This window comes from Miniopterus schreibersii (assembly GCF_964146895.1).
Source record: "Miniopterus schreibersii genome assembly, chromosome: 7".
NCBI lineage: Eukaryota > Metazoa > Chordata > Mammalia > Chiroptera > Miniopteridae > Miniopterus > Miniopterus schreibersii.
The window spans coordinates 23,938,932-23,950,843 of NC_138108.1; the positions used below are offsets into that span (position 1 = coordinate 23,938,932).

The window sequence follows — 11,912 nt, forward strand, 5'->3', positions numbered from 1 at the left end:
ACCCCTTCCCATATATCCTGCCCTTTGCAGTCACTCAAGCTGGCTGTTTCTGTTATATCCTTTTATATAAATGGATAACCTGTAAGTTGAATGTTTCTCTGAGTTCTATAAGCTGCTCTAGCAAATTAATGAAACCCAACGAGGGGGTCATTGCAACCTCTAATCTACAGCCAGTTGTCAGGCCAGGTGATAACCTGGACTTGTGCTTGGCATCTGGAGGGGGGACTCTTGTAGGAATAAACCATTAACCAGTGAATCTGATGTTATCTCGATAGTGTCAGAATTGAATTGAATTGTAGGACACTCAGGTGGTGTCCCAGAATTGCTTGACATTTTGGGGAAACCCCTAACATACACACTTGAATCTAGTACCAGATTAGTCTGTGTGTGCATACAGAGATTAAACAATATGGCAAAATGTTAACCTTTGTTGAATCTAAGGGGAGAGTATATAGTTGTGTATCATACCTGTGGCAGTTAATTTTATCTGTCAACTTCACTAGGTCACAGTACTCAGATATTCAAACATTATTTTAGATGTTCCTGTGAAGATAGTTTTCAGAAGAGATTAACATTGGAGTCAGCAGACTTTGAGTAAAGCAGATTACCCTCCATCATGTGGGTGGGCCTCAATCAGTTGAAGGTCTTAATAGAAAAAGACTCATTACCCCAGAAGGAATTATGCTAGCATACTTGCCTGACTTTAACTGCAGCATCAGCTCTTTGCTGGGTCTCCAGCCTGCTGGCCTCTTCTGATTTTTGACATACCAGCCTCCACAATCTTGTGAGCCAATTCCTTAAAGCAATAACCAATTGCCCAATATGTATGGGTCAATTTCTGAATCTATTCTGCCCATTGGTCCATAACATTTCTTATAAAACAGGTCTACTGGCAACAAATTCATCTTTTCCGTCTTTTCTCACCTTTTATGAAGGATATTTTTGCTGAATATAGAGTTGTAGGTGAATAGGTTGTTTTCTTTTAGCATTTTAAAGGTATCATGCCAAGGTCTCCAACTTGCGGTTTGAGAAAACTGCATTCATTCTCTGTAGAAAATGTTTTTTGTTTCTCCAGCTGCTTTTACAATTTTCTCTGGTTTTCAACACTTTATGATGTACTCAGTGAGGTTTTCTTTGTGTTATTCTGCTTGTTGAATTTTATGGATGTAGGTTTATAGTTTTCATTAAGAAAATTTTGACATTATTTCTGTTTTTATTTCCCCTACCCCAACTTCTACAGCTCCAAACACAGGTATATTAAGAAACTTGATATTATCCACAGGTGGCTGACAATTTTTCCCCTCCTTTGTGCTTTAGAAAGCTTCAAGTTCACTGTGCAGTGACCAATCTGCCATAGTTCCATTCATTCCTCCTTCTCATCTAGCTAGTGATCAGAGGTAATCAAATAGCAGCACTGATTTAAAAAAATAAACCTTATACATACTTGAATTATTGGTTTAAGTATATTGACCATAAATAAAATATCTAAGGGCTATTTAGAAATGTGTAGTTTTTTCAATACCTTCATTGTCTATAAAATTAGTTTGTGTATATATACACATACATGTAACATTAGAGATGACAGTGAATGTGACACCAACAATGGGCTGTTGTAGTTTATTTTGATCTCTTGTACAGAATGTGACAACAATCTACGGAAATGCTTTATTATATCATGCCAGCATCCTACAAGGAGTCTTTAAGAATAATGCAAAAGTAATCCACAGACTTGACTAACTGAAAATCAATTGATCCAAAACTTTTCTTCCTTAGTTTTTCACAGCAATTGCTAAAAGTCCCAAATAAGCTGATTTTCCAAGAAAGATTATTCTAGTAACTTGGAGTGGTCAATCCGTGCAATGGTCCAGTCAGGCTTTACTCCTTGTGTAAACTCCCTCTGAAATCTAGGAGAAAAATTACAAATAATGTGAATCCTACATGTCCAAATATTTCTTAGATAACTAATCTGCAAGTGTACATTAGAGGCAGTTTTTGGTAATAAGCTAATGGTCAATAAAAATAAAAATTAAAAGAGTTTACCAATTCAATCACAAAACATATCCCCACAAAATCAGAAGTACATTCACAACTAAAACGAGTATTTTTAATGGACTGATCTATGCTCCAACATCTACCAATCCTGTGCGAAATGAGGGTATTATTCTGTCATTAAATACTAGCTATAACATATGCCTAATATGAGGAGAAATAAACTGGACTATGGTGATAAAAACAGCACTTTAGTGTTATCTGGTTTATATACATTAGATCTTGAAAATAACAGTGTTTATGAGGTGCCCATGGTCTTAGCAGGGAAGATCAGAAGAACCAAAGGTCAGTATTGATTACAGTGTCCTTTAATTATAAATGATATCTCAAAAGAGACAATTCAGTAGATTTAAATAAGTATTTAAATATATAATTTTATCTCCATTGACTTGCTTGACTTGTTCACTGCTCCAAATTTTATTAGCACAAAAATACACAATAATGTCTCTTTTAAATAATTTGCTAACTTCCTACTAGACAGTACTCCTTAAGGGCAAGTACCCTTTAATTTTGTATTTGAACCCCAGAGTAATTGGTAAATGGGAGATAGTTGATAAATGTTTAGTGAATGGATAGTCCATGTGCCAATCATGACAGATTTTATTTTCCAACAAGGGCCGTAAACCATATCTCCCACTCAACAGGCTCTTCTGCAATATGACCTTTATGTTGCCCCATAAAGGTGGAATCTCCAGGCCCTTTTACCTGTACAGGTCCTGTGACTGCTTTGACAAGTGGACTATGGTGGAAATGATGTTGTTCCAATCCTGGGCATGGCCCTTTACTGGTCTAGCATCTTCTGTCTTCTGCCTCTTGAAAGCCAATCATCACAAAACATGTGACTAACCTAAGACTACCACAAGCCCAAGACACAAAGAAAGGCCTTGGAGAATGAGACATGTGGAGAAGCCAAGGGGCACCAAGGTGTCGCACATGTCAGTGAAGAAGTCACTGTGGAAATGAGTCCTCTAGCCTGTCACCCCAGTTTATGCCAGGTGAAGTAGAGAAAACCCCATACCTGAGCCTTTCCAAACTTCCTGAGCAGTAAAACAGGAGGCAAAATAAATGGGCTGATAGAAGCTACTGGGTTTGGAGAGGTTTGTAATGCTGCCACAGACAGTTAAAACACTGATTACATTCAGAAATGTTACCTCCTCCTACATTTCTGAACACTACTGCTTTATGGCCAGTATGTCATTCTGACTTCTTCTCTTCATAAATAACTTGTCAAATTTCAATCGTTTCTTCCTAAAGCTCCCTTTAGTTTTCTAATCATAGTATGAAATGTGATTAGACTTACTCATAGCTTGCACTAAGAAGTTGTTTAGTTTCCACATTCTGATCCCCCAACTTAACCTGGAACACACCGGCTCCACTTAAAGTTTCACTGGGGATGTTGGCACTGGTTAGATACCAAAAGCACATCAGGATGTTAACAAACTTCCTTCCTTAGGGAAAAAACATACACATACACACACAAATAGGAATCACAATAATCTATCATCCATATATCCAAAATGAAATCGAAATTGGCAGTAGTTACACAAATGTTACAGATCAAATTTTGTGCTTCCTCTAGTCTAACAAGATACCTACATTGTTAACTTTTTATTTTCAGAAAATTCTCTTAGGGTAAATGACATGCATTGCAACAATAGCAGCTAGTATTTACTGAGCATGCACTATTTACTAAGTGTACTACATAGATTCTTCTCAATTTGTGGCATTTTTCTAAAATTTTAATAGATATCTGTTGTGAAAACAAAAATGAGGGGAGAAAACATTTCTTGCTGCTAAGTACTTAACCTCAACTGCCAGAAAGATGACAGACATCTATTCTACCCTAATCCACTTTGCTATGCCTAGTGATTATGACAATGTCTTGTGTAAAAATTAGGTAGTGACTATGGTGCTAAGATGCAATTTGAAATATTAGGGTAGAAAAAATATTTATTAAAAATATGTAAAAGAATCTTGACAAATGTTTCAAATTAACATGGAAAGATTTTAACTATTAAGAGTCCAAATCAGAATTGGTTTTGGAAGTGTGTAAACAAAGGCTAGATTTCCTACATGCCTGACACATAGTACATATGCAAATATTTGTAGCAGGAATAAATAAGTCAATAAAAATTCAGGAATGCTGAGGAAGAAGTTTGTAGTGGACAAGAAGATGAACCAGATAACCACTAAAGTTCCTTTCAATTTTTTTCATTGTCTCCAAATAAATCCAATTTGGGAGTTCTATAGTTAATCCTCCTTTCAAAACAGTCTTTAGCTGATATTATTTACTTTTACTTCTTTCTCCTTCTACTAAATGTACAGCCAGAAATTTAAAACACTCAATTGTTTCCTTCAAGTTAAGAAATCTGAAACACAATTATTTTTAATTTGAGATAATGGGAGCTACTTGTCCTAGAGACTATTTTCATCAACTTAAGTGACAATGCTGTCTCCTGTGAATTAAATACCAGTAGGGAAAAGTTCCAGATAGAAGGGCAGAAGAAAATTTTACCGTATCTCAATTCTTCCAGAGCTAGGTCTTTAAAGAATGAATATACTGCCTGACCGGGCATGGATCAGCGATTGAGCGTTGACCTCGGATCCAGGAGATCGCAGTTCGATTCCTGGTCAGGGCACATGCCCCGGTTGTGGGCTTGATACTCAGTTTGGGGCGTGCAGGAGGTAGCCGATCAATGATGACCCTCTCATCATCATTGATGTCTCTCTCTCTCTCCCTCCCTCCCTCTCTCTCCCTTCCTCTCTCTGAAATCAATAAAGACATATTTAAAAAAAGAAAAGAATGAATATACTATTTTCTCCGAAGTCCTATAAATATCCACTTGTACCAACCAATTCTCACTATTTCATGATTTTCCAGTAGTTTAGCTTATCTGGACAATTGTGGATCATTTAAAGTTGCCTACGCTCCAGCATTACCTTTGTCATCGTAGTAAATGGAGATGTCTCCTGTTGAGGTGTACACAATTTCATCTATGTCAGCAGCGAGGGCATTTTTATGGCTGTCAGGTAGTGAAGTAACCTTTTCTTTCAACACGTGCAGCAGCTAAGTTTGGGGAAAGCAAACTGTAATTCACCTCTTGAGTTTTCGAAAGCTTTTCAAGAAGCTCAATAAATTATTCATGGAATGAATTTTTCTAATCCTATTTTTAAATTTATTACCATGTTTACTCAGCTTCAAAAGCAAGGCTAAAAGGCATCTGGTTATTGAACTAGGTAATTTATTACAGAACATTCTATATAAGAACAATTGAGAGACGTATTTACTTACTTATGCCTTAGTAGCAAGTCATTCTCTGCTTTTATATGATTCTAAGTATCCGAAAGGAATGACACAGGGACTCTGGCTGATGGCACACATACTATTTTTAAGTATATATAAAGACAACGTACTGTATATCATGTGATTGCAAGGAAATAATACATTTATTTCTAAAGGAAAATTAAAATTATACTTTACCTCTTTGGCCACAAGTTCTTCTAACAGGTCAAATTTACACTGTGACAGCAATTTGGATACATGAGCAAAAGCCTTAAAAAAATAGTGGAGGGAGGGTGGTGATTATTTCAAAACCCCAGGCAAAATACCATACAGTAATGCACAACGCTCAAACTTAAACGGCTAAGTGTAACAAACTATTTTATGATAAAGGCAATAAACAATATCAAGCACTAAGATATCAATGTTAGGCACAGCTCCTTCTAGTTGACTGGCTCTTCTTTTCTCAGATGGCCTTTTCACATATATAGCAGACAGCAGGCAGGCTGTTAATTATGTATCCACTCTCAGGACCTGGGAAAAGACAGTGGCTGGTGTACACACTAGGGCTGAATAAAAATCCTCCTATATATTTCCTTTTAAAATAATGATAAAGTAATCAACCATTCCGAGTGTTATAAGACCTTCCCCCCCAAATCCTACCCTCTTAATCAAACATACATAGGAGCTGGGAAGCAGCACAATCTAGACTGTACTGAGTCTAAAGATCTGGGTTGTAGTTTGAACCATTAAGCTAGATAAGGCAGGTTGGGGAAAGTGGCAGAAAAGAAAATGAGTTTTACACAGTCTGTTACAGTAAGTTTCAACTTTGAAGTATGAAGTCCCATTTTAAAGTGGGGGGAACCAATTGCATTCCTCCACATTCCTAGCAGTGGGAAATGAAACTGTGCATAAGACTCATCCTGTCTTCAAGTAAGGAGGAAGGCAAATAAACTGACAAGTTCAAGAATTATGACAAGGGTAAGAACAGGATGATGTGGGAGTAAATAGAAGACAATCTGGGAGGCCCAGAGGCGGCTTCCTAAAGGAAGTAACATCTAAGGTGAAATCTGGAGAACTGGCACGAGAAAGATGTACAGGCATGTAAGAGAGAGAGCGTTACATAATTATTATGAGCTGCATTGTGTTCTCCCCAAATTCCTATGTTGAAGCACTAACTCCCAGTACTTCAGACGGCGATTATATTTGGAGATAGGGCCTTAAAGAGGTGGCAAAGTAAAAGAGGGTGGGCCCTAATCCAATCGGAATGGTGTTCTTATACGGGGAAACTTGGACACACAAGAGAACACCAGGGGCACATATGCACAGAAAACACACACACATCTGGAAACAGAAAGAAGGAAGCTATCTGTAAGCAAAGGAGAGAGGCCTAAGAAGAAACCAAACCTGCCAGCCTCCTGTTCTTTGACTTCTAGCATCCAGAACTGTGAGAAAATAAACTGTGGTTTAGGTAACCCAGACCATGGTATTTTGTTATGGTAGCTGTGACAAACTAGTACAATGAAGCTGAATTTTGAGAAAATGCACAAGTCCAACTGGATTCAAGGACCTCTTGGAAAACACCTTGGAGGCCCTCAGGGTTCAGAGACCCTGTACTGTTTTAGTAAGCCTTCGTGTGTGGAAGATGGGTGATATTTTGGTGAAAAGAAACAAAGACCATACCCATCATATTGAAACCCAACCATTAAGACTCTAGTTTGTGTGGCAAAGGAAGATTATACCTGAGCAAATTATCCTGTATGATAATAATAAACCATTTGGAGGCTGTCCTAATGAGAAAGGCTTTGATGATACAGGAGTATCTAAGCTAAAGAGGCTTCTAGGAAATAGTCCTCTTTTTCAAAAAGCTAAAATGTGCAAGCAAAATATAGGAAAACAAACAGTATATGATTAATGTGGTTTGAGGGCAATAATAGGGAAGATATACCAATATGCACATATCAGTGGTGTGATACTGTGATATAAGAAATATATACAGCCTGGCCAGTGTGCCTCAGTGGTTGAGTATTGACCTAGGATCCAGGAGATTGTGGTTTGATTCGCTGTCAGGGCACATGCCCAGATTTTGGGCTCGATTCCCAGTCGGGGGCATGCAGGAGGCAGCAGATCAATGACTCTCATCATTGATGTTTCTCTCTCTCTCTTCCTCTCCCTTTCTCTCTCTAAAATCAATAAAGACATATTTTTTTAAAAAAAAGAAATATACACAGTAAAACCTAGATATAAGGGACTAATTTGGGCCAGGAGGTGTCTGTTAAAGTGAAAAGTCCATTATATAATAAAGTAGGTTTTCTGAATGCATATGTTAAAAAAATTGACAAATTAGTTTGTTTACCTGTTTTTATTTACATCAACACATTTGTGTAATTAAAATAAGTATGTATGAAAAGTTTAATTTTACAGAAAAGTTTCCTGTATGTATTACTGTAATTTTAAATTTATACTGAATAGGTGTAGTAAATTCATGCATTCACCAGTGACTGAGAGTAAACAAATGTATACAACTGGGGTGTGGCTTAGTGCACATGGGAATGTTGGCAGGCAGGCGTAAAACTGCTGCAGAAAATCATGCCATGCAAAAACAGAATCAATTACTGTATGTGATGCAGTGTGATCATGTGCTGATCATTCTCCAAACAATGTTCACAAGCAGTGACTTTTGGATTTAAATATGTAGACTATAATTGCAGATATGTAATATTTATTTATGCCGGTGAAATTACTAGTTTTTTCCAAAATATGGTCTATTTGCTAAAATTTTAAAAAATAACAGTGAATTAAAAACAAAAAAATAACCTGTTAATTTAATTGTTCATCACATGGAAGCTTGAAAAATCGAGGGTTTACTGTATTTGGTCTTCATCCTGGTTCCTGGCAGAGCTCCTAAAAGAAATCCTTTTCAACCATATCTGAGTTTAGGCTAATGAGGTGAATCTTGGAAGATGGGTGACTCTTGGAATATGGGGGTTGGTTGTCAGAGGAACCAACCTTGTGATTAGAGGTTTGGAACTTTAAGCCCCACCTTCAGACTTTCCGGGAGGATATGAGTGCTGGAGATTGAGTTAATCACCAATGGCCAATGCCTTCATCAATCACACCTACTTAATGGAAGCCCTATAAAAACCCTATAGGAAAAGATTAGGAGCTTCCAGGTTGGTGATCCTCAGAGATGTGGGAAATGTGGTGTACCTGGAGAGGGCATGGAAACTCCACACCCCTTCCCACATACTTTGCCACATGCAATGGTTCCATTAGTCTATTCCTTTAAATTGGAAATAGCAAGTGCTGTGCTTTCCTGAGTTCTGTGAGCCATCCTAGCAAATTATGGAGGGATGTGGGAATCCCAGTTTTATAATTAGTAGATCAAAAGTATGGGAGGCCAGGACTTGGGCTGGTGTTTGAAGAGGAGGCAGTCTTGTGGGTCGGAGCCCTTAACCTATGGAATCTGCATTAAATCTGGGGAGTTAGTGTCAGAACTATTGTAAGCTGGCCTGATAAGGAGTATCTAACCTAAAGAGTCTTCAAGGAAATAGCCCTCTTTTTCCTAGAAAAGGCTAAAATGTGCAAGCAAGACATAGGAAAAGGACACAGTATATGATTAATGGAGAGCAGGGTCTGTGGAGCTAATAAAGCCATTTATAGCATTGGGTCACCTATTCCCCTGGCTCAGGTGATGAATAAAAGCTTGCCCAGATGGTATTTAACCATCTCAGTTTTAGTGACTCTGGAGGACCAAGACTGCTTGTAGAGTGGGTCACAGGACAGTGCACCTCAGCAGTCACTAGCTCTGCATCCTTAAGCCAATCATTTCATTTTCCTGGAACTTGTTCTTCTCATATGTAAAGGAGGAATAGACTAGAATGATAAGCTCTAATGTGCCTTTTCATTTTCATGTTCTGTGTTCTAGAATTAAAAAAAGAAAAATCATCATAAACATGACCTAATTGATAACTTGATATTCATAGCCCAAGGTAACATCTTATTGCTGGGAGGTTAGCCTAAGGAGAAAGGGCAAGTGGAGCCTATGAGTAGATACACAAGTTAATGTTTCTGCACCAGCTTATTCCCCAGCCCTGAATTACATTCATGTGAAGGAAGGTAGTTACATTATGAGATCTAGTAGGCAGAAGGTTTTTTAGCCATGTCTTTTTAAATCTTAGGTGATAAAGAACTGATTTGCTTGATCTGAAAGATATGCTAAGTAACCACTAATTTAAGGGAACTGCCAAACATTTGCCATGGATGACTCGACATCCTTTTTGGATACCAGAAGAGCTAAATACACAAAAACTGATTTAGAAGAGACAAAACTGCATACAGACTGGCTGATGGAGTGGAGATGCTACTTAATAGCAAAGGTGGGGGTGGCTGGTGGGGGTTGGATAAAATAGTTAACAGTTGGAGGACTCCTAAGATCAGAGAGTGAGTAATAAGTGTCCCATGCTCCTGTGTTCAAAGGAAATAGGGACTAAGGCCTGATTCCTGCCCATGGTAGGGAGATGACTTCCATTCTTTATTAACACATAAATGAGCTGTAGACAAGCTCACATGTCATCAGCAGGCACTGTAGAGAATAGCAGGATCACGCAACGTTACCTCTGCAGGGACAAAAGATTTTGAGAACTGATATAAGAGGTTTACCCCTTATAATGCTTTAATCAAGTTCTCTTTGCTTTTTAATTTTTAAAAACATATAAATTAGTCAAGAGTTGACTCAGGGAAGGAGTTAATATTAATACTGATTTAAACATTTAATTTATAACTAACAGGTCATATAAATGGCCGTGTTTATAAAAATACTCTAAAATAAATTAGGAGTAAATATATCAGTACCAGTATTCAATCAACTGTAAAATGATTACACTGATGGCATAATTTTAAGGTACATGGAGGTATAAACTGGGACATAAACTATGATTTCTATTGTTTGTCAATAGTTCTGAAACGTTTGGGAATGACAAACTCTGTAAGAGATTCAAAAGAAAGTTATAGATGGACTTTCATCCTAGAAAAATGCATGTATACACAAAATCTGCAAATCTCAGGACCCAAAGTGACCAACATGTAGCAAGGGTAATGCGGAATATTATTAGCCACTCAGAAAGAGGGGCAGAAGTGTCAGGGTCAGGGCTGGGTGCTGTGCACTTATCAGTGACCAGGTTGTCTCAGCAAATTTGAAGGGGGACAGCTGCTCATCTCTAGATTATTCTTTTTTTAAATATATCTTTATTGATTTCAGAGAGAGGAAGGGAGCGGGAGAGAGAGAGATAGAAACATCAATGATTAGAGTCATTGATCCCCGGCATGTGCCCTGACCGAGAATCAAAACCCCTATCTCCTGGATCCTAGGTCAATGCTCAACCGCTGAGCCACGCCCGGCCGGGCTAGATTATTCTTTAGGAGTAGGATGGGAAGGGGTGGAAGTGAGGGTAAGAGGAATAAAGGGCAAAGGAGCTCTGGCAATAGGTGGCAGGAAGTTTTGTCTTTCTCCCAAAATGACACTATAGCACTTTAGAAATGTTATCTCATTTACTCTTCAATTTTATCCACTCATTTATTCAGCAAACACTTATGGAGTACCTACTATGTGCCAGGCACTATCTTTTCATTTTGCAGAAAATCACGTTCAGAAAAGATAAAGCCACTTGGCTTTTAAGTGGCAGAAATGGGCTTTGAATTCATTTCTATCTGACTTAAAACCCGTAGAGAGTGGAAAAGTAACTGGGGAACTTCACCCTGGTGTCTCAATGGAACCGAGGAGGACCTCGGCGACCGTGCAGACGGAAGCAGAAGCTTACTTTAAAGTCAAGAAGGGGCCGGGGCTCTACGCCAGGTTCACTTCCCACGGCTGATAATCCGGGACCCAGTGAGGACACCTCTCTGCTAAACACTTTTACGTGTACTAGTTGAATGCAGGAGAAGCGTACAGGTCAACCCCGGGTAAATAAACAAACCTGCTTCGCGGCCTCTGAGAATTCTGCGATGCTGAACTCTTTGTCGAAATAGGCCCAGATAAGGAAGGCGTAAATTCGAGTCCGAATCCAGTTGATGGGGTTGGAGACGCCCAGAACAAGCATCTTGGTTTTCTGGCGCTGCTGTGGCTGCTCCTCGGTGCTGTAGCTTCGTCGAGGGCCGGCGGGGAAAGCGGGGAGGGCTGCGGAGAGTCCCGGAGGGCTGAGCAGGGGACGCCGGGGGCCCCAAGCAGGCAGCGCCGAGGCCGCCGAGGCCCAAGTGACTCGCGAAAACGGGACCGTTCTAGAGACGACGTGGCGGCGGCAGAAGCAGCAAAGTCCAGCCAACAGCGGCCTCATCTCGGCTGCGCGGGGGATCCCGGGTCTGGCGGCTCCGCCGGGCGGAGGCCCAGAGAAAAGCCAGCGGGGTAATAGACGAGCAGCCAGCGCCATCTTGTGACCTTTCACCCCTTGCTGGCCTGTGCAGTATCGAAAGAAAGTCGATGGGAAACCAACACCTCAGCTGGGTTCGGAGAGACTGGAGAGTAAAGCGGGCTGCTGCCGCCACCTCTGGGAGGCGGCCCCGGCCCCGCTCTCCAGCACGCAATCCA

At 39.5% G+C, this 11,912-nt stretch overlaps 1 protein-coding gene across 1 annotated transcript; it reads right to left on the bottom strand.

Moving 5' to 3' along the window:
* Positions 1–1,602: 1,602 nt before the first annotated feature.
* Positions 1,603–11,848, bottom strand: MAIP1 (matrix AAA peptidase interacting protein 1). The gene is made up of 5 exons (XM_081143081.1): positions 11,305–11,848; positions 5,531–5,602; positions 4,990–5,116; positions 3,350–3,497; positions 1,603–1,904 (listed from the first exon to the last, which is right to left on the bottom strand). Exons 1-5 carry the CDS (start codon positions 11,752–11,754, stop codon positions 1,826–1,828), a joined length of 876 nt encoding a protein of 291 aa, XP_080999207.1. The 5' UTR covers positions 11,755–11,848; the 3' UTR covers positions 1,603–1,825.
* Positions 11,849–11,912: the final 64 nt, after the last annotated feature.